General features: G+C 46.0%; 2 protein-coding genes across 8 annotated transcripts in view; one reads left to right on the top strand and one right to left on the bottom strand.

Annotated features, from left to right (window-relative positions):
• Nucleotides 1-4,069, bottom strand: part of MOV10L1 (Mov10 like RISC complex RNA helicase 1) — a 189,141-nt gene extending 185,072 nt beyond the window's left edge. The window contains exon 1 of the mRNA XM_040343664.1: nt 3,815-4,069. Coding sequence (XP_040199598.1) covers nt 3,815-3,893 — 79 coding nt within the window. The 5' untranslated portion in view covers nt 3,894-4,069. The remainder of the gene's footprint in view (nt 1-3,814) is intronic.
• A 47-nt stretch (nt 4,070-4,116) lies between these two features.
• The window catches only part of MLC1 (modulator of VRAC current 1), a 98,286-nt gene continuing 79,321 nt past the window's right edge, over nt 4,117-23,081 (top strand). For 5 of the 7 annotated variants that reach the window (XM_040343671.1, XM_040343670.1, XM_040343669.1 and 2 more), the window contains exons 1-4: nt 4,119-4,203; nt 17,282-17,393; nt 19,855-20,025; nt 22,945-23,034. In XM_040343671.1, the coding sequence (XP_040199605.1) occupies nt 19,861-20,025; nt 22,945-23,034 (255 nt within the window). In that variant the 5' untranslated portion in view covers nt 4,119-4,203; nt 17,282-17,393; nt 19,855-19,860. Of the gene's footprint in view, nt 4,204-17,281; nt 17,394-19,854; nt 20,026-22,944; nt 23,035-23,081 lie in introns of all 7 variants that reach the window. The other 2 variants (XM_040343668.1, XM_040343667.1) reach the window with 2 other exon arrangements.

Below are 23,081 nucleotides of genomic sequence, written 5' to 3'. Positions count from 1 at the left end.
GGAATGGACTTTGAATTTAGACAGGGTTTCATCTGGAAGTCTGTTAATTTTCACTGAACAATAAAAGAGGATTGCTCAGAGCTGGATTAACTCTGTGTGGCAAGACTGGGCACAGATGATAGGAACTCTTATACTCTACATTGTGACATAAAAAAAAAAAATTACTCTTGAGAAGTACTGAGGCAGGGTACTGGAATATTTATAGAAAGATATGCACATCCCTCTGATGGCTCCCTCCACCAGTATTGCACAGAGACCCAATGATGACATCACTGGGTCTTAACCACTTCCATACCAGTCAAATTCCAGCATTCCTTTCCTACATATATAAATCATATTTTTTTTGCTAGGAAATTATTCAGAACCCTAAATTATATATATTTTTTATAGCAGAGAACCTAGGGAAAAATATGGCGGCCATTTCAACTTTTTGTGTCACACAATACTTGCGCAGCAATTTTTCAAATGCAATATTTTTGGGGGAAAAAAAACCCTTTCATTAATAAAAATACAAAACGGTAAAGTTACCATTTTTTTCATATAATGTGACAGATGATGTTATGTCGAATAGATACCTCACGCTTTAATATTGCGCCAACTCGTGGAATGGCGCAGAAACTTCGGTACTTAAAAATCTCCATAGGTGGTGCTTTACATTTTTTTTTACAGGTTACCTGTTTAGAGTTAGAGGAGGTCTAGAGCTAGAATTATTGCTCTCTCTCCAACGTTCACCTCACATGTGTGGTTTGAACGTTGTTTAAAGTGGTTGTATAGTCTTTTTTTTGTACTTTTACCTACAGCTAAGCCTATAAGGCTTAGCTGTAGGTAAAAAAATATCTCCTAAACCTTTACGGTTTAGGAGATATTCCCCTCGCAATGAGCCACTGATTGCGGTGGCGCACGCGCACAGGGAATTCTCGGCTGAAGACCCGGCAAACGGCGGGCCTTGCGAATGCGCGGGAGTGACGACATCGTGGCTCCGGCCACTCACAGCGCTGGAGCCGCGATACCTGGAAGACACGCCGAGGCAACATGACAGCTACTTCGGCGTAGACCAGGCAAGTTACCGATGCCTTGTTCTAAGGCAGGGGTGGTCAACCAGTGGCCCGCGGAGCCCTCTGATGTATCCCGTGACTTCCTGCTCTGGAATGGTGGGTTGGCAAGCCTAGATCGCAGGTTGCCGACCCGTCATACCAAAGCATCAGTGCTTTGAATGAAGCTGGTGGTAGAGGAAGAAAGCGGCTGCGGAGCAGAGCCCCACAAGCCGATGCCTCCTCTACAGCGCTGGCTTTTGCCACAGGTGAAGTCTATGGCAAAGTTCAGCTAACCAGCAGGATAGACGTGGGTGCACTACGCTGCACCCGCAGTGTGGGTAAACCGCAGCACATCAGTGTGAAAGCAGTCTTAGGCCCCTTTCACACGATCAGCCCGACCAAATAGGACCCTCAATTCACTGCAATAGAGCGACAGATGTCCATTTACGCCCGCCTACCTCCAATCCGAAAAACAGAAGGGAATTCTTCCCCTTTCTTCTGGGCGGATCGGAGGGCCTATAGAGTAGCCGTGACCTGTCATCCGCCCGCTCCGCTCATTGTGGCCCACGAATGGTTACCAAGTTGCTTAAGTGGCCCTTGCTCTTCAAAAGGTTGGGCACCCCTGTTCTAAGGTAAGTATTTCATAATGAGCTAGTATGCGGCGCAAAATTTATCTCGGCCTTAACAGCAGAGTCCCCGGTAATGTTTACTTTCGTCGGCACAGACGTGACATCAGAGACTGCTGGGGACCATCTGTTCCTCGGTATTCTCTATGGCTAACTTCCGGCGCCCGCAGGTTCCTTCTCTGGCTCGCTGATCCCATGGGCGAGTCAGTAGAAGCACCAGGGTGGTGAACCTGTAAGAACAATCAAGTGGCTGAACAGTCACTATGATTGTTCTTACGGTGCAGGGAATCGTCTTAAAAAAATTATACCTGAATGGTGCCTGTAGCTGTAGCCCTAGTGCAAGCCCAGGACATCATGTGAAACGTTTGGCATGTCATTTCTTTGTGGTGGGTGGGTGAAGGATACCTAGTTTTGACAGGCACCCACCAGATCCCACTTGCGCTCGGGCCACCTAGGCTGCCCAAGCAGAAGTTCTTATCTCTCCCTTCAACCCTCTGGGACACGTCACAGGTCCCAGAAGATTGCCCGGCCATTCAGGACATGCAGAGCACCTCGCACGTGCCCACCCGGCTGCCCACACTAGCGATGGGAGGCAAGGGAGAGAAACAAGGGTTCGGGAGGCTGCATTGCTGGATTGTGGGACAGGGGAGTGTGTGTTTATTAAGTCAGCAGCTACACTTTTTGTAGCTGCTGATGCACCTGTAGGGCCCTAATGAGGAAAGTGTCAGGATCTGCATCCCTTTAGACATGATTTCCTATTGGGAGTATCTCGCCAAAAATATTTATGTTGCAGGAGATGACTGAAATCTGACTTGTATGTTAGTGCAGACATCTGGAAAAATCAGCAAGCCAATCACACAAGCAGGAAATTATGTTTCCGGGTGACGTTCTGTATATTTTCTGTGTACAGAATACCTCCATACAGCCACATTGCATTTTTCACAAAAATTACAGAGCTGCAGATGGAAAATGAAAGGTAATTTTTAATAACATTCAATTACAATATGACTTGAATCACAATTATATATGTTTTTTTTAGTTGCCATTTATTTTTACAAGAAAGTGGAGTTACTCTTTACCCCTTCCCATCCGCGCTATAGCTGAAAGATGACTACAGCACAAGCTTATCTTGCCAGGAGGGCGTCTTCCTGTGACTGCACTACCTCCGTGCCCCCTGAAGTGCGCTCTGTGATCGCCAAGTCCTTTGGACTCAGCTGATCATAGATTAAGGTAAACAACCAATCACAGTGGCCCTTTACCACGTGATCAGCAGTCAGCCAATAACAGCTGATCACCAGATGTAAACACAAGACAGTTATTGGGTTTTCTTTCCGCACGCTGACTGTGAGGAGAGAAGAAGAAAGCCGATAACCAGCTTGTGTTAAAGGGGACATCGGCACTAAGAATCAGGGCACCGATTATCAGTGCAGTACCAACCAGTGCTGCCTCTCAGTGCCCTTCAGTTTTACCTACCAGTGCCCATCAGTAAAGGCGAAAAATTACCCGTTTGCTAAATTTTATAACAAACTGTGAAAAATGTTTTTCTTTTTTCACAATTTTCGGTCTTTTTTTTCCATTTGTTTAGCAAAAAATAAAAAACCTAGTGGTGATTAAATACCACCAAAAGAAAGCTCTATTTGTGTGAGAAAAAAAATAATATATATAAAAATGTCATATGGGTACAGTGACTGCACAATTATCTTTAAAGGGGTGACAACGCTGAAAATTGGCCGGGGCAGGAAAGGGGTAAAAGTGCCCAGTAGGCAAGTGGTTAAGGAAAAAAAAACACTTCTGCTTGTAGAACCATTTTAAAAATTGGCACCATGGCCCTGGCTCTGGCAAGTGGCATTGGCCCTTGGATCTATTATGCAAGCACCATCAGATGGGGGTGAGTTAGCACAGCTAAAGGACCTCTGGGAGAACCTTCTGGTTCTATAGGACCTTGCTTGGAAAGATCTGTCCTCCAATATATTTGCTGGCTTTACCATCACAGCATGCCTTTTCCTGGTGCATGTCTGCAATATCTGAGAGCTTTCTCTACCATTCTATTCCCTGCATGGCCCTTTGGTTATATCAGAGGTCACATGACCACCCACTCATGGACACGCACTCTATTAGGCCTCTAATTCTCTCAGGACTGATGGCCATACCTACCAGAGAAATGTATTTTCTCCTCCTCGGTTTCCACACTCCTCCAGAAGAAAGAGCCCAGCCTATTGAGAAGACTCAGCATGTCTCCTTGTGTGAGGCTCGGGCTCACCCGACTACAACAGCTCTCCGCACCACCACACCGCTCTGCTGCCGCTGCTCCTATCCCAGTTAGTTCGTCTCTGGAGCCTGGCCGGGGACTGGGTATCTAGCACGCCACCTATCGGTGCATTCAGGCTTAACAGGGGGCGGCACGGTCACACATTTCCGTACGAGCGCAGTCGCTTCATAGATGACCTCATCACGCGCCGCGCTTGCCCATGCGGATGGGATTGAGAGAGGACACGTGGTAGATTGGGTTGTGTGCCCTCACCTCTGAGAGCATAGACTACATGGTATTTATTATAGGCCTTCCTTCTGTGACCAGAGCTTACAACTGCTGCAGTGGCGGCTGGTGCTCAAATTTTTTTTTGGGGGGGGGGGGGCCTCCTCACTGTGCCCATCAAATAAAGCCACTGTACCATCAATTGTCACCACTGTGCCATGCCATCAATTGTCACCACTGTGCCATGCCATCAAATGCAGCCACTGTGGCATCAATTGTCACCACTGTGCCATGCCATCAAACGCAGCCATTGTGCCATCAATTATCACCACTGTACCATGCCATCAAATGCAGTCACTATGCCATCAATTCGCACCACTGTGCTATGCCATCAAACGCAGTCACTGTTCCATGCCATCAAACGCAGCCACTGTACCATGCCATCAAATGCAGTCACTGTGCCATGCCATCAAACACAGCCACTGTGCCCCTCAATAGTCGCCACTGTGCCAATTGTTACCACTGTGCCCTTTAATTGTCACCACTGTGCCCATTGTTGCCACTGTGCATGTCACTGTGCCCTTTAATTGTTGCCACTGTGCCCATTGTCGCCACTATGCCCTTTGTCACCACTGTGCCCATTGTTGCCACTATGCATGTCACTGTGCTCTTTAACCACTTGCCCACCAGGTAAATTCTGGCACTTCTCTCCTTCATGTGAAAATCACAATTTTTTTGCTAGAAAATTAATCAGAACCCCCAAACATTATATATTTTTTTTTAGCAGACATCCTAGGGAATAAAATGGCAGTCATTGCAATACTTTTTGTCACACCGTATTTGCGCAGCGGTCTTACAAGCGCACTTTTTTTGGATAAAAATCACTTTTTTGAATTAAAAAATAAGACAACAATACATTTTGCCCAATTTTTTTATATATTGTGAAAGATAATGTTACGCCGAGTAAAATGATACCCAACATGTCACGCTTAAAAATTGCGCCCGCTCGTGGCATGGCGTCAAACTTTTACCCTTAAAAATCTCGATAGGCGACGTTTAAAAAATTCTACAGGTTGCATTTTTTGAGTTGCAGAGTAGGTCTAGGGCTAGAATTATTGCTCTCACTCTAACGATCGCGGCGATACCTCACTTGTGTGGTTTGAATACCGTTTTCATATGCGGGCGCTACTCGCGTATGCGTTTGCTTCTGCGCGCGAGCTCGTCGGGACGGGGCGCTTTAAAAAAATTTTTTTTGGTTTTCTTATTTATTTTTATTTAGTTTTATAATTTTTTACACTGAAAAAAAAAAAAAATTGATCACTTTTATTCCTATTACAAGGAATGTAAACATCCCTTGTAATAGAAAAAAGCATGACAGGTCCTCTTAAATATGAGATCTGGGGTCAAAAAGACCTCAGATCTCATAATTAGACTTAAATGCAAAAAAAAAAAAAAAAATGTCATTTTTTCAAATGACAAAAAAAAAAATGTTTCTTTAAGAGGCTGGGCGGGACTGACGTTTTGACGTCACTTCCGCCCAGCAGAGCTAGGAGGACGGGTGAAGGAGATTTCTCCTTCAGTTCCGTCCCCGCTCAGCTGCCGGACACATCGGATCCCCTCCGCCGCTACCGACGGCTCCGGTAAGCGGCGGAGGGCGCGGGAGAGCGGCGGGAGGGGGGGGGGGCCCCTCTCCCGCCACCGATAACGGCGATCTCGCGGCGAATCCGCCGCGGAGACCGCCGTTATCGTGTACACCACCGCCCCCTGAAAAGATGAATATCTCGGTTGTGGCAGCAGCTGCTGCCGTTATCGAGATATTCAACTTTAAAAAGGAGGACGTCTTTTTGACATGGGGCGGTGGTCAAGAGGTTAATTGATGCCACTGTGCCTTTTGTCACCACTGTACCCATTGATGCCACTGTGCCCTTTGTCGCCTCTGTGCCCATTGTCGCCGCTGTGCCCTGTAAAATGCACTTACCTTTCTGCTTCCACGTCCCTCGATGTCCTCTCCCGCCCTCGATGACGCTTCAGCCAATGGGGTTACCGATAACCAGAATCGGTGAACCTGATTGGCTGAGACGGCTGTCAGTCTTATCCAAGGGATGCTTCCCCCGTGCGTTCCGAGGATAAGACATCCGGGAGCCGAGGGGCTGTACTCGGAAAGCCTATCAGAGCCGCTGGCTCTGATAGGCGCTGCCGCACAGCCAACCAGCTGCCGTTATTTAGGTAACCGGCACCCTATGCCTGGTTATCTGAATAGACCAGCGGTAGCTGGCCACAATAACATACATTCATGCAATGCATGAATGTATGTTATTTGCGAGAGCCAGAGGGGGCTGCGCAGCACTGCAGAACGACATTCTTAATGACCTAAAGGGCCCTTTTTTTTTTTTTTTTTATGACTACAGGAGGGGGGGAAGTGGCGCCCCCTATGGACGGGCCGCCACTGGTGGGAAGAATGTTCCTTACATTGGTGATCAGTGGGAAGAATGTCCCTTACATTGGTGATCAGTGGGAAGAATGTTCCTTACATTGGTGATCAGTGGGAAGAATGTTCCTTACATTGGTGATCAGTGGGAAGAATGTTCCTTACATTGGTGATCAGTGGGAAGAATGTTCCTTACATTGGTGATCAGTGGGAAGAATGTTCCTTACATTGGTGGTCAGTGGGAAGAATGTTCCTTACATTGGTGATGAGTGGGAAGAATGTTCCTTACATTGGTGATCAGTGGGAAGAATGTTCCTTACATTGGTGATCAGTGGGAAGAATGTTCCTTACATTGGTGATCAGTGGGAAAAATGTTCCTTACATTGGTGACCAGTGGGAAGAATGTTCCTTACATTGGTGATCAGTGGGAAGAATGTTCCTTACATTGGTGGTCAGTGGTAAGAATGTTCCTTACATTGGTGGTCAGTGGTAAGAATGTTCCTTACATTGGTGATCAGTGGGAAGAATGTCCCTTACATTGGTGATCAGTGGGAAGAATGTTCCTTACATTGGTGATCAGTGAGAAGAATGTTCCTTACATTGGTGATCAGTGGGAAGAATGTTCCTTACATTGGTGGTCAGTGGTAAGAATGTTCCTTACATTGGTGGTCAGTGGTAAGAATGTCCCTTACATTGGTGATCAGTGGGAAGAATGTTCCTTACATTAGTGATCAGTGGGAAGAATGTTCCTTACATTGGTGATCAGTGGGAAGAATGTTCCTTACATTGGTGATCAGTGGGAAAAATGTTCCTTACATTGGTGACCAGTGGGAAGAATGTTCCTTACATTGGTGATCAGTGGGAAGAATGTTCCTTACATTGGTGGTCAGTGGGAAGAATGTTCCTTACATTGGTGATGAGTGGGAAGAATGTTCCTTACATTGGTGATCAGTGAGAAGAATGTTCCTTACATTGGTGATCAGTGGGAAGAATGTTCCTTACATTGGTGATCAGTGGGAAAAATGTTCCTTACATTGGTGACCAGTGGGAAGAATGTTCCTTACATTGGTGATCAGTGGGAAGAATGTTCCTTACATTGGTGGTCAGTGGTAAGAATGTTCCTTACATTGGTGATCAGTGGGAAGAATGTTCCTTACATTGGTGGTCAGTGGTAAGAATGTTCCTTACATTGGTGATCAGTGGGAAGAATGTCCCTTACATTGGTGATCAGTGGGAAGAATGTTCCTTACATTGGTGATCAGTGGGAAGAATGTTCCTTACATTGGTGATCAGTGAGAAGAATGTTCCTTACATTGGTGATCAGTGGGAAGAATGTTCCTTACATTGGTGGTCAGTGGTAAGAATGTTCCTTACATTGGTGGTCAGTGGTAAGAATGTCCCTTACATTGGTGATCAGTGGGAAGAATGTTCCTTACATTAGTGATCAGTGGGAAGAATGTTCCTTACATTGGTGATCAGTGGGAAGAATGTTCCTTACATTGGTGATCAGTGGGAAGAATGTCCCTTACATTGGTGATCAGTGGGAAGAATGTTCCTTACATTAGTGATCAGTGGGAAGAATGTTCCTTACATTGGTGGTCAGTGGGAAGAATGTTCCTTACATTGGTGATCAGTGGGAAGAATGTTCCTTACATTAGTGATCAGTGGGAAGAATGTTCCTTACATTGGTGGTCAGTGGGAAGAATGTCCCTTACATTGGTGATCAGTGGGAAGAATGTTCCTTACATTGGTGATCAGTGGGAAGAATGTCCCTTACATTGGTGATCAGTGGGAAGAATGTTCCTTACATTAGTGATCAGTGGGAAGAATGTTCCTTACATTGGTGGTCAGTGGGAAGAATGTTCCTTACATTGGTGATCAGTGAGAAGAATGTTCCTTACATTGGTGATCAGTGAGAAGAATGTTCCTTACATTGGTGATCAGTGGGAAGAATGTCCCTTACATTGGTGATCAGTGGGAAGAATGTCCCTTACATTGGTGATCAGTGGGAAGAATGTTCCTTACATTAGTGATCAGTGGGAAGAATGTTCCTTACATTGGTGGTCAGTGGGAAGAATGTTCCTTACATTGGTGATCAGTGGGAAGAATGTTCCTTACATTGGTGATCAGTGGGAAGAATGCTCCTTACATTGGTGGTCAGTGGGAAGAATGTCCCTTACATTGGTGATCAGTGGGAAGAATGTTCCTTACATTGGTGATCAGTGGGAAGAATGTCCCTTACATTGGTGATCAGTGGGAAGAATGTTCCTTACATTGGTGATCAATGGGAAGAATGCTCCTTACATTGGTGATCAGTGAGAAGAATGTTCCTTACATTGGTGATCAGTGGGAAGAATGTTCCTTACATTGGTGATCAATGGGAAGAATGTCCCTTACATTGGTGATTAGTGAGAAGAATGTCCCTTACATTGGTGATCAGTGGGAAGAATGCTCATTACATTGGTGATCAGTGAGAAGAATGTTCCTTACATTAGTGATCAGTGGGAAGAATGTTCCTTACATTAGTGATCAGTGGGAAGAATGTTCCTTACATTGGTGATCAGTGAGAAGAATGTCCCTTACATTGGTGATCAGTGGGAAGAATGTCCCTTACATTGGTGATCAGTGAGAAGAATGTTCCTTACATTGGTGATCAGTGAGAAGAATGTTCCTTACATTGGTGATCAGTGAGAAGAATGTCCCTTACATTGGTGATCAGTGAGAAGAATGTTCCTTACATTGGTGATCAGTGGGAAGAATGTTCCTTACATTAGTGATCAGTGGGAAGAATGTTCCTTACATTGGTGATCAGTGAGAAGAATGTCCCTTACATTGGTGATCAGTGGGAAGAATGTCCCTTACATTGGTGATCAGTGAGAAGAATGTTCCTTACATTGGTGATCAGTGAGAAGAATGTTCCTTACATTGGTGATCAGTGAGAAGAATGTTCCTTACATTGGTGATCAGTGGGAAGAATGTTCCTTACATTGGTGATCAGTGAGAAGAATGTTCCTTACATTGGTGATCAGTGGGAAGAATGTTCCTTACATTGGTGATCAGTGGGAAGAATGTCCCTTACATTGGTGATCAGTGAGAAGAATGTCCCTTACATTGGTGATCAGTGGGGAAAACAGGGGGCCCCAGGATCTCCTATTGCCCGGGGGCCCCATGAGTTTGTCAGTCTCCGCCCCTGGCTGGAGGGCTTCTTTCTAAGGTAAGTTTCTCATAATGTGCTAGTATGCGCTGTATACTTGAACATTATGACATTGCCTTGCAGGGATTTTTTTTCCAGCAGCTGTGGGTTTACTACCGCTTTAAAGAATAGGTTTACATTTTTACACAAAAATATTAAATGCACATGTTTTTATGGGTACATATTTTTTTCCCTAAAAACCCTGCCGAGCATTGCACCTGCGATCAGCAGATCGTGGGTGCAATCTCAGACTCTCAGCATAGCGCTACAGGCAGACAGTTGCCTGAGGGCACGTAGATCAATGGACAATGAGGATGCTCATCAGCACCTTCACAGCTCATTGAAAAATTGTAGGCATTCATTTACCGGAAACTGTTGCTGTTTTTAAATGGGTCGAACTTTTAACAAGTTCTAGCATCTGCAGCTCTCTCCCCCCGCAGCCCCCTCCCTCTGACAGTGGGTCTGGGATCTTCTCCCTGCACCTGCTGTCACCATTTAAAAGCTGCAACAGTTTCCGGTAAATTCATTCCAAAAGGGAACTTATCCTTTAACCACTTCCCGCCCGGCCTATGGCCGATTTAAATCCGGGAAGTGGTTCTGAAATCCTGACAAGGACGTCCATGGACGTCCTGCAGGATTTCATGCCGCACGCGCCCGTGGGGGCGCGCAGTGCGGCGATCGGTGATGCGCGGTGTCAGTCTGACACCCTGCATCACCGATCTCGGTAAAGAGCCTCCGGCGGAGACTCTTTACCACGTGATCAGCCGTGTCCAACCACGGCTGATCACGATGTTAACAGGAAGAGCCGTTGATGGCTCTTCCTCACTCGCGTCTGAGGCCGGGTACTCACGACCAAACATGTATGTATTTTCACCATACATGTCTGCCAGAGGGCTTCTGTACGATGGTTGTACACACCATCGTACAGAAGTCCGCGCGTAAACAATACGCGGGGCGTGTCCGCGGTGTCGCCGCGTCGATGACGCGGTGTCGCCGCGACAATGACGCGGCGACGTGGGCGGCCCGCCTTTAAAATGCTTCCACGCATGCGTCGAAGTCATTCGACGCATGCGAGGGACGGCGGGCGCCTGGACATGTACGGTAGGTCTGTACTGACGACCGTACATGTCCGAGCGGGCAGGATTCCAGCGGACTGTTTTAAAACAAGTCCAGGAATATTTGTCCGCTGGGAAAAGGCCCGGCGGGCAAATGTTTGCTGGAATTCGGCCCGCTCGCGCCCACACACGACCAAACATGTCTGCTGAAACTGGCCTGCAGACCAGTTTCAGCAGACATGTTTGCTCGTGAGTATGGGGCCTGACAGTGACAGGGGGGGTTCGCGCTGATTGTTTATCAGCGCAGCCCCCCCTCGGATTGCCACACTGGACCACCAGGGAAGCCCACCCTGGACCACCAGGGTGGGCCAAAAAAAAAAAAGCATTTAAAAAAAAAGTCTTAAAAAAAAAAAAAAAAGATGCCAATCAGTGCCCACAAATGGGCACTGACTGGCAACATGGGAGGATCAGTGCTGCCCCACAATGTCCATCAGTGCCACCCCAAGTGTCCATCAGTGCCACCCCACAGTGTCCATCAGTGCCACCCCACAGTGCCCATCCATGCCCAGTGCCCACCTATCAGTGCCCATCTGTGCCACCCATAAGTGTCGCCCATGAGTGCCCATCTGTGTCGCCCATGAGTGCCCATCTGTGTCGCCCATGAGTGCCCATCAGTGCCGCCTATGTGTGCCCATCAGCGCCGCCTATGTGTGCCCATCAGTGCCGCATACCAGCGCCGCCAATCAGTGCCACCTCATCTGTGCCTGTCAGTACTACCTCATCGATGTCCATCAGTGCCATCTCATCGGTGCCCATCAGTGCCGCTATATCAGTGCCCGTAATTGAAAGAGAAAATGTACTTATTTACAAAAAAATTAACAGAAAAAAATAAAAACGTATTTTTTTTCAAAATTTTCAGTCTTTTTTTAGTTGTTGCGCAAAAAGCTCTATTTGTGGGGAAAAAAGGACGCCAATTTTGTTTGGGAGCCACATCGCACGACAGCGCAATTGCCATTCAAAGTGCGACAGTGCTGAAAGCTGAAAATTGGCTTGGGCGGGAAGGTGCGTAAGTGCCTGATATGGAAGTGGTTAATCTTCGAAGGGCACATGTCATGTTAGTAGTGGCCATATACTGCAAAGGAAGAGGATAAAGAAGGCAGGCATTGACGTAATTGCTATAAATTTTGGATGTATGTATATTTGGAAAGTGTGATGCTAAGCTCAGTGGATTGGTACTTTTTTAAGTCTTCTGTAGTTTTAATCTCCACCCCTTACCATGATGGCGCTTAGAGGTGCTTATTGGGTTATGGCTGTAAGGATGTTGGCAGCTGGGAATGATTCGGAGAAAAAACTATTAGAAAATCTAGTGTTGGGAGACACAACTGACATCACTTTCTTTACTTTTCTCTCTTCCCAAGTTCAAAGGTGGTCTTCGGGTCTCTTCTAATGCCCTGTACACACGATCGGTTCATCCGATGAAAACGGACCGATGGATTTTTTCATCAGATATCCGATGAAGCTGACTTTCATCAGTCTTGCCTACACACCATCAGTTAAAAAACTGATCGTGTCAGAACGCGGTGACGTAAAACACAACAACGTGCTTAGAAAAATGAAGTTCAATGCTTCCGAGCATGCGTCGACTTGATTCTGAGCATGTGTTGATTTTTAACCGATGGATTTCCCCACAGACATTTTTTTCTATCGTTTTTTTAACCATCAGATAATTTTAAAACAGGTTCTAAGTTTTTTCACCGATGGGAAAAAAACTGATGGGGCCCACACACGATCGGTTCGTCTGATGAAAACGGTCCGTTTTCATCAGACGAACCGATCGTGTGTACACGGGCGGCATAAGGCTTCCATAACCCAAACTAGATATGCTGCTATATTTTGCTGGCCAGGTGGGACTTAAATAGAACATGGATGGATCTTAACCACTTAAGACCCGGACCATTATACAGGTTAAAGGCCTTGCCCCTTTTTGCGATTCGGTACTGCGTCGCTTCAACTGACAATTGCGCGGTCGTGCGACGTGGCTCTCAAACAAAATTGGCGTCCTTTTTTTCCCACAAATAGAGCTTTGTTTTGGTGGTATTTGATCACCTCTGCGGTTTTTATTTTTTGCGCTATAAACAAAAATAGAGCGACAATTTTGAAAAAAATTCAATATTTTTGACTTTTTGCTATAATAAATATCCCCAGAAAATATAAAAAAAATTAAAAATTTCCTCAGCTTAGACCGATACGTATTCTTATAAAAACGCAATAAGTGTTTATTGATTGGTTTGCGCAAAAGTTATAGCGTCTACAAAATAGGGGATAGTTTTATGGCATTTTTGAATTATAGTATTTTAGGATACACAAGGGAAAGTAATCTTGGTGCGTTGTCTTGCAGTAATTTAAAGTTGCTCATTCATTTGAATTGGCTGGAAATGCAACAAAACAGACCAAAAATCAGACATGAGCTATTTCATAATACAGCGAACCACGACGCACATTAGTGTGCACTGCAGACATGTTGTGTTGTGCTGCAATGCATGTACATTGGATTAGTGCTTCAGAGTGCGACCCTGGTAATTCCGCCACTGGTACAGCATGGCATGACTGTACAATTGTCATTCAAAATGCGACAGAGCTGAAAGCTGGAAATGGCCTGGGCAGGAAGGAGGTAAAAAGGCCTGGTATTGAAATGGTTAAACAAGCTGCTAACAGGCTTCAGCAAGCGGTTAACAAGCTTCAAATAGTGCTAAAGTCTGCTCACAGCTTCTTTAAAGTGGCAATCGGCACTCATATTATTATTTGCACGCAACATTTACAAACTGGAGCAGCAGGGCACTTTAAAAGCTTCAACACGGCTTGCTGTTCACACTGCTTTTATACAAGCTGAAGCCCATGTGAAACATGCGATTGCTCGGTTTTGGCAGCCGACATCGCGGGCACCCTGGACAGGTAAGTGTCCATTTATTATAAGTCAGCAGCTGCTGTATTTGTAGCTACTGGCTTTTAATATTTTTTTTTTAGGCAGACCTTCGCTTTAATATTTCAAAAATAAGTCAAGTGTTTCTTCTGTTGACCCTTTAAAGATTGTGTAACATAACCTGTGCCTCTAGAGCAGGGGTCTCCAAACTTTTTAAACCAAGGGCCAGTTTACTGTTTTTCAGACTTTAGAGGGGTTGGATTATGGCCAGTGGGAGTAAAAAAAATGACATAGTGCCTATTGTCAGCAGGAAGAGGAATAGTGCTGGTGTCAGTAGGAGGAATCCCCATTGTTGGTATTAGTTGGAATAGTGCCCTATTGTTGGTGTCAGTGGGAGGAATAGTGCCCCATCATTGGTGTCAGTGGGAGGAATAGTGCCCCATCATTGGTGTCAGTGGGAGGCATAGTGGCCCATCATTGGTGTCAGTGGGAGGAATAGTGCTCCATTTCTGGAATGGTGCCCCATCATTGGTGTCAGTGGAAGAAATAGTGCCCCATTGTCGGTTTCAGTGGAATTAATAGTGCCCCATTTTGGTTTCAGTGGAATGAATAGTGCCCCATTTTTGGTTTCAGTGGAATAAATAGTGCAGGGCTCGACAATATCCGGGCGCCTGGTCGCAATTGCGACAAAAAATTGTGACCTGGCGCCCGCCGGTAATTGAGGCCGCGGCTTTGCGGCCTACAAGGCTGCAAAGCCGCTGACTCAATTACCGGCCGTCGCGGGCCCGCCGCGATCGTGCGGCGTGGGAGGTGGGGGCGCACGGAGACACAGGATCCTGTGTCTCCGTGCGCCCCCACCTCCCCCGCCAAGCATTTGCGGCGGGTCCACGACGGCCGGTAATTGAGGCCGCGGCTTTGCAGACTTGTGAAGGCCCAAGCTTACTTCTGTGACCTCGCGCCATCTGGTGGTGGCCGTTGGCATTACAAGTAAAACAGCAGTTCTAATGTGTTTTCTTCACTGTTTTCACTGCCATCTCCTTCCCTCTAATTAGAACCCCCAAACATTATATATATATTTTTTTATTCTAACACCCAAAGCGCACTTTTTTGGGCAAAAAATACACTTTTTTAATTAAAAAATAAGACAACAGTAAAGTTATCCCAATTTTTTTTTATATTGTGAAAGATAATGTTACGCCAAGTAAATTGATACCCAACATGTCACGCTTCAAAATTGCGTCCGCTCGTGGAATAGGCGACGTTTAAAAAATTCTACAGGTTGCATGTTTTGAGTTACAGAGGAGGTCCAGGGCTAGAATTATTGCTCTCGCTCTATCGATCGCAGCGATACCTCACATGTGTGGTTTGAATACCGTTTACATATGCGGGAGCTACTCAGGTATGTGTTCGCTTCTGCGCGCGAGCTTGGCGGGACGGGCGCGTTTTCTGGCTACTAACTTTTTTAGCTGGCTCCTAGATTCCAAGCAAATTTGTCAAACCCTGTAACAGTGCCCGATTGTCGGTGTCAGTGGGAGGAATAGTGCCCCATTGTTGGTGTCAGTGGGAGGAATAGTGCTCCATTGTTGGTGACAGTGGGAGGAATAGTGCCCCATTGTTGGTGTCAGTGGGAGGAATAGTGCTCCATTGTTGGTGACAGTGGGAGGAATAGTGCTCCATTGTTGGTGACAGTGGGAGGAATAGTGCTCCATTGTTGGTGACAGTGGGAGGAATAGTGCTCCATTGTCGGTGACAGTGGGAGGAATAGTGCTCCATTGTCGGTGACAGTGGGAGGAATAGTGCTCCATTGTCGGTGACAGTGGGAGGAATAGTGCTCCATTGTCGGTGACAGTGGGAGGAATAGTGCTCCATTGTCGGTGACAGTGGGAGGAATAGTGCTCCATTGTCGGTGACAGTGGGAGGAATAGTGCTCCATTGTCGGTGACAGTGGGAGGAATAGTGCTCCATTGTCGGTGACAGTGGGAGGAATAGTGCCCCATTGTCTGTGACAGTGGGAGGAATAGTGCTCCATTGTTGGTGTCAGTGGGAGGAATAGTGCTCCATTGTCGGTGACAGTGGGAGGAATAGTGCCCCATTGTCTGTGTCAGTGGGAGGAATAGTGCTCCGTTGTTGGTGTCAGTGGGAGGAATAGTGCTCCATTGTTGGTGACAGTGGGAGGAATAGTGCCCCATTGTCGGTGTCAGTGGGAGGAATAGTGCTCCGTTGTTGGTGTCAGTGGGAGGAATAGTGCTCCATTGTTGGTGTCAGTGGGAGGAATAGTGCTCCATTGTCGGTGTCAGTGGGAGGAATAGTGCCCCATTGTCTGTGTCAGTGGGAGGAATAGTGCTCCGTTGTTGGTGTCAGTGGGAGGAATAGTGCTCCATTGTTGGTGACAGTGGGAGGAATAGTGCTCCATTGTTGGTGACAGTGGGAGGAATAGTGCCCCATTGTCGGTGTCAGTGGGAGGAATAGTGCTCCATTGTTGGTGACAGTGGGAGGAATAGTGCCCCATTGTCGGTGTCAGTGGGAGGAATAGTGCTCCGTTGTTGGTGTCAGTGGGAGGAATAGTGCTCCATTGTTGGTGTCAGTGGGAGGAATAGTGCCCCATTGTCGGTGACAGTGGGAGGAATAGTGCTCCATTGTTGGTGTCAGTGGGAGGAATAGTGTTCCATTGTCGGTGACAGTGGGAGGAATAGTGCTCCATTGTTGGTGTCAGTGGGAGGAATAGTGCCCCATTGTCGGTGACAGTGGGAGGAATAGTGCCCCATTGTCGGTGACAGTGGGAGGAATAGTGCCCCATTGTCGGTGACAGTGGGAGGAATAGTGCCCCATTGTCGGTGACAGTGGGAGGAATAGTGCCCCATTGTCGGTGACAGTGGGAGGAATAGTGCCCCATTGTCGGTGACAGTGGGAGGAATAGTGCCCCATTGTCGGTGACAGTGGGAGGAATAGTGTTCCATTGTCGGTGACAGTGGGAGGAATAGTGCTCCATTGTTGGTGTCAGTGGGAGGAATAGTGCCCCATTGTCGGTGTCAGTGGGAGGAATAGTGCCCCATTGTCGGTGTCAGTGGGAGGAATAGTGCTCCATTGTTGGTGACAGTGGGAGGAATAGTGCCCCATTGTCGGTGTCAGTGGGAGGAATAGTGCCCCATTGTCGGTGTCAGTGGGAGGAATAGCGCTTTATATTTGTGGGAGAAATCCCCAATGGCCGGGTAAAGACAGGCAAAGTACTGCAGTTTAGAGAACACTGCTCTGGAGTAAATCAGTGTATAGAAAAGACAAGGCGCTGGATATTCAATAATGACCCACTTTCTTTAATGAGTTTCTATAGAAAAATAAATGTGTGGTAGTTTACAAAGATTTCCATGATAACAAATCTAAATAGGGTTAATATAGCACAATCACTCCAAGTTTTTGTTTATCAGTACAATTTGCCCATACAATCATAGCAATACTCAAAGTTCTTCCACGCTTTTCATTAAAATTCAAGAGGCGCTTGTGTTCTCTGGCTAAAGTACAATTTTCTTTCTCCGCTTTTGTCTTTAACGTGAATAGAAGCTGCTTCATAGCAGAGCTAGAGAGCAACCTCTTCAAATACATGACGATTCACTGAGCAGAGTCTACCCAAGCTGCATACAACGCCCTACACTGTCTCATCTAAATCTAGGTATGTTTCCCCATGTTTATATCTTCAAGATAAACCTGTGTCTCCTGAGCATAGTTCAGCATTTCTTCATACAAAAGTTTAGCTGGACTTTTTGGGCTTTTTCTTTCCATCATTTTTTCTTCTTGTAGAAAAGTAGGTCACGGTAAGCAAACCAAATGAAGCTATTAGCTTTACTGATTGGCTCTGCATTCAAAAGCTTGTTTCCTTTGCATTTAATATTTAGTATGTGTGATGTCTTACAGAATTAACTATCTTCTGCACTGTGTGTGAGATGCAGTTTGTAATTTTGTCAAATCCTAGAAGTGAATTTTAAAAGGGTTGTAAAGGTACAATTTTGTTTTCCTAAATAGCTTCCTTTACCTTAGTGTAGTCCTCCTTCACTTACCTAATCCTTTTGATTTTGCTTTTAAATGTCCTTATTTCTTCTGAGAAATCCTCACTTCCTGTTCTTCTGTCTGTAACTACACACAGTAATGCGAGGCTTTCTCCCTGGTGTGGAGTGTCAGGCTCGCCCCCTCCCTTGGACTACAGGAGAGTCAGGACGCCCACTAACACACAGCTCCTTTCTCTATCTGCAACCTAGGGAGCGTCCTGACTCTCCGTAGTCCAAGGGAGGGGGCGAGCACGACACTCCACACCAGGGAGAAAGCCTTGCATTACTGTGTGGAGTTACAGACAGAAGAACAGGAAATTAGGATTTCTCAGAAGAAATAAGGAAATCGAAGGATGAGGTTAGTGAAGGAGGACTGCACTAAGGTAAAGGAAGCTATTTTGGAAAAAAAATCGTACCTTTGCAACCCCTTTCAGTTATTATGTTTGGAGCCCTTATCTTTGCAAATTCAAATCCTGCGTATACATGACCGTTTTTAATGTCATGGAAAAAAACAACATGATTCTTGTCAAGCCTGCCTTGCATACACACGATCGTGAAAAAAAGAATGCTTGAGGAAAGCGCGGTGACGTACAACACATATGACGGCACTATAAAGGGGAAGTTCCATTCGAATGGCGCCACCCTTTGGGCTGCTTTTGCTGATTTCGTGTTAGTAAAAGTTTGGTGAGAGACGATTCGCGCTTTTCAGTCTTCTTGCTTTTCAGTCTGTTACAGCGTGACAAATGTGCTATCTCCATTAAAAACGCTAGTTCTACCAGAACGAGTTCTCCCGTCTCATAACTTGCTTCTGAGCATGCGTGTTTTTTTCCCGTTGTTAATGCATACACACGACCGTTTTTCACGACGTGAAAAACGGCGAAAACATTTTTTTAATGCCCGTTTTTTCACGTCGAGAAAAATGCTCTGGAGCCTACACACGATCATTTTTAACCACTTAAGACCCGGACCTTTAGGCAGCTAAAGGACCCGGCCAGTTTTTGCGATTCGGCACTGCGTCGCTTTAACTGACAATTGCGTGGTAATGCGGCGTGGCTCCCAAATAAAATTGGCGTCCTTTTTTTCCCACAAATAGAGCTTTCTTTTTGTGGTATTTGATCACCTCTGCGGTTTTAATTTTTTGCGCTATAAACAAAAATAGAGCGACAATTTTGAAAAAAAAACAATATTTTTTACTTTTTGCTATAATAAATATCCCCCAAAAATATATAATTTTTTTTTTCTTCTGTTTAGGCCGATACGTATTCTTCTACCTATTTTTGGTAAAAAAAAATAACAATAAACGTTTATCGGTTGGTTTGCGCAAAATTTATAGCGTTTACAAAATAGGGGATAGTTTTATTGCATTTTTATCAATTATTTTTTTTATTACTAATGGCGGCGATCAGCGATTTTTTTTTTTCGTGACTGCGACATTATGGCGGACACTTCGGACAATTTTGACACATTTTTGGGACCATTGTCATTTTCACAGCAAAAAATGCATTTAAAATGCATTGTTTACTGTGAAAATGACAATTGCAGTTTGGGAGTTAACCACAAGGGGGCGCTGAAGGGGTTATGTATGACCTCATCTGTGTTTCTAACTGTAGGGGGGTGTGGCTGTAGATGTAATGTCATTGATTGGGGTTCCCTATATAAGGGAACACACGATCGATGACGGCGCCACAGTGAAGAACGGGGAAGCTGTGTTTACACACAGCTCTCCCCGTTCTTCAGCTCCGGGGACCGATCGCGGGACTCCAGCGGCAATCGGGTCCCGCGGTCACAGTCACGGAGCTTCGGACCGGGTCGCGGGAGCGTGCCGCGGGCGTCCGCCTGCGACCCACGGCTTGCCATTCTGCCAACGTATATGTGCAGGAGGCGGTCCTTAAGTGGTTAATGACCAATTTCAAAAATTGCATTTTTGTCGTCATGATAAACGGTTGTGTGTACGCAGAAAAAGTGTTTTTTGTGCCATTGCTAGTATTGTCACAATAAAATGTCAATAGTAACAGTATTGTCACAATAAAATGAGCTGAATGAAGTCAAATGTTTCCAAGTTCTAGGCATCTTTGTGCTTCTCTTTAGATCGGTATGACCAGAGAAGATGGATATAATGAAGAATACAGTTATGATAGGATGGCTACATTGGAACTAGGAATTCCAGAGAGTAGGAGGTACCACGCAGATCTGAAATTGTCTGACAAGTTGCATCCATGTGTCAAGTACAAAACCTGGATGTTTTCTCTGCTGATTGGGGTAGGTAATAAAAATGACAAAAATCTTGTTAATGTGCTGTGTAAGCAACTTTAGAATTAGCTTTATACGGTATATAGATGTTGAATCGCTTTCATAATTTTAATGGGCATCACCCAGTTGGTTAACATGCTTTTAAGTGAATGTGGGTGATTTAAAAATTGTATAGAGAACAGTGGTTTAACAAAGCAATCATAGAAGTTTAATATTTTGGGACTGAGGCAGGGTGGGAAGTAATACACATCACCGCGAACATAGGTCACATGCCTGTGAGGACAAATTAGGGCTGTTGCACTGGGCCTTTTGTAGCCCATGGGCCCATTTTTTTTTTATTAAAGCGGATGTGCCACGGGAAAAATATATTAAAAGCCAGCAGCTACAAATACTGCAGCTGCTGACTTTTAATATAAGGACACTTACCTGTCCTGGAGTCCAGCGGTGATCGCAGCAGATGACGAGCCGATCGCTCGTCACCCTGCTGCTCCCCCCTCCATCCTCGGTGAGGGAACCAGGAAGTGAAGCGCTCCGGCTTCACTGCCCGGTTCCCTACGGCGCATGCGCGAGTCGCGCTGCGCCCGCCGATTGGCTCCCGCTGTGTGCTGGGAGCCGAGTGTTCCCAGCATACAACGGGGGGACGGACGGGAAGGAAGGAAAAAACCCGTCCTTTGCCCGTATCGTAGGGCCGGAAGTGGGTGCAGATACCTGTCTGTAGACAGGTATCTGCACCCCCCTCCCCCCTGAAAGGTGTCAAATGTGACACCGGAGGGGGGGAGGGTTCCGATCAGCGGGACTCCACTTTAGAGTGGAGATCCGCTTTAAAGCAGAGTTCTGCCGAATTTTTTTTTTTTTAAGTCAGCAGCTACAAATACTGCAGCTGCTGACTTTTAACCACTTGGCGCCCACGCTATAGCCGAATGACGTGTCGCCCGAGAGACTCCCGGCCCCTTACCACGTGATCAGCTGTCAGCCAATGACAACTGATCACGTGATGTAAACAAACGCTCTGTAATCCTTTTTTTTTTCTCCCCACGCTGACAGCGTGAGCTGAAAAAAATGGCGATCACCGGTTTATGTGTAAGAGACATTGATCCTGAAGAGGAAGAGGCAATTCTGCCTCATCTGTGCAGTCAATACCCCCTGCCAGTGCCACCTGCCAGTGCCCACGAGTGCCACCTATCAATGCCCACGAGTGCCACCTATCAATGCCCACAAGTGCCACCTATCAATGCCCACCAGTGGTGCAAATTAGTGCCACCTAGCAGTGCTGCCTATCAGTGTAACTTACCAGAGCCGATCAGTGCCCATCACTGCCACCCATCAGTGCCCATCACTGCCAGCTATCAGTGCCACCTATCAATGCCACCTATTAGTGCCATTTCTCAGTGCCACCTATCAATGCCCTTCAGTGCCACCTCTCAGTGCTGCCTCTCGGTGCCCACCAATGCCGCCCATCGGTGACCATCAGTGCAACCCATCAGTTCAGCCCATCAGTGCAGCCTCATCAGAGTACATAAATGAAGAAGAAAAATTACCTGTTTGCAAAATCTTATAACAAAATATAAAAAAAAATCAGTATTTTGATTTTTTTTTAACAAATCAAATATCACCAAAAGAAAGCTCTATTTGTGAAAAGAAAATTATAAAAATTTCATTTGGGTACAGTGCTGTATGACTGCTTAATTGTCATTCAAAGTGCGACAGCTGAAAGCTGAAAATTGGTCTGGGCAGGAGGGGGGTTTAACTTACCTGTCCAGGGCGCCCGCGATGACGGCACCCGAAGCCGATCTGTCCCTCAGCTCTCGGGTGCTGCTGCCGCCATCTTCGGCTTCACTTATTCGTACACTACTGCGCATGCAAGTTTTATTTGTGGGGGGGGGCAATTAATTTTGTGTGGGTACAGCATTGCATGACTGCGCAATTGTCAGGTAAAACAGCGCAGTGCTGAGTCGCAAAAGATGGCCTGGTCATGAAGGGGGTAAATCTTCTGGAGGTCGAGTGGTTAATAGGAGTAGGCTAAAAATAATTTAAATATGTTCTACTAGTGGAAATAAATATATAGGCCCGGATTCACAAAGCACTTGCGGCGACATATTTCGAGATACGCCGCGTAAGTGCAAATATGCGCCGTCGTATCTGTGCGCCGTGCCCACAAAACTAGATATGCCTAAAAATAGGCTTCATCCGACCAACATAACTTGCCTACGCCGGGGTAGAGTGGCCGCATATTTACGCTGGACGTATTTGGCGCTCCCATTGATTTTCCATTCACATATGAAAATGAGGGCCGATTCACGAACGTACGTCCGTCCGTCCAACGCAGTGCATGTAAAGTCATACGTCCGGCATAAAGTTATGCCCCATAAAGGAGGTGTAACTCAGCAGCATCCATGCAAAGGGCTGCACCAGGGAACACAAGCTGTCGTATTTTACGTAGGACGTGAATATGACTAAGCGTAGGTTATGTTCACGCCGTAGGCAGTGATCCGGCGTTTCTTAGGCGGCAGTTCCGACGTATTTGTGAGCATGCGCACTGGGATGCGTCCACGGTACGGCGCATGCGCAGTTGGCGATACGTATCTGTCTGGCGCTCGGGCCCATCATTTGCATGGGGTCACGCCTCATTAGCATGGCTCACACCCACTTCCACTTACGCCGACTTACGCCTAAAAACCCAGCGCAGATTTGGGAGGAAGTGCTTTGTGAATTTAGTGCTTGCCTCTCTGCGCTGCGTCGGCGTAGCATAAAGGAGATGCGCTACGGCGGCATAAATATGCTCCAGTGTCTGTGAATCCGGGCCATCATTTTGAAATTTGACCATAGATATGCTTTAATGGACAAATTCATCCATATATTTTACAAGTGCCATTTTTTCAGAAACGCTGTTGATATTTTCTGTTTATAAACTCTATTCTTTGATTTCAGAGTTGTCTTCTTGGAACTTCAGGATTTTCACTTTACTTAGGAAACATATTCCCTTCTGAAATGGACTATCTGAGATGTGCTGCCGGATCTGTAAGCATTTGCAATATAATTTTTTTTGCTTTAAGCTTATTTATATG

This window comes from Rana temporaria, chromosome 3 (assembly GCF_905171775.1).
Source record: "Rana temporaria chromosome 3, aRanTem1.1, whole genome shotgun sequence".
Taxonomy (NCBI): Eukaryota; Metazoa; Chordata; class Amphibia; order Anura; family Ranidae; genus Rana; species Rana temporaria.
This window is presented reverse-complemented; position numbering and strand designations above follow the sequence as displayed.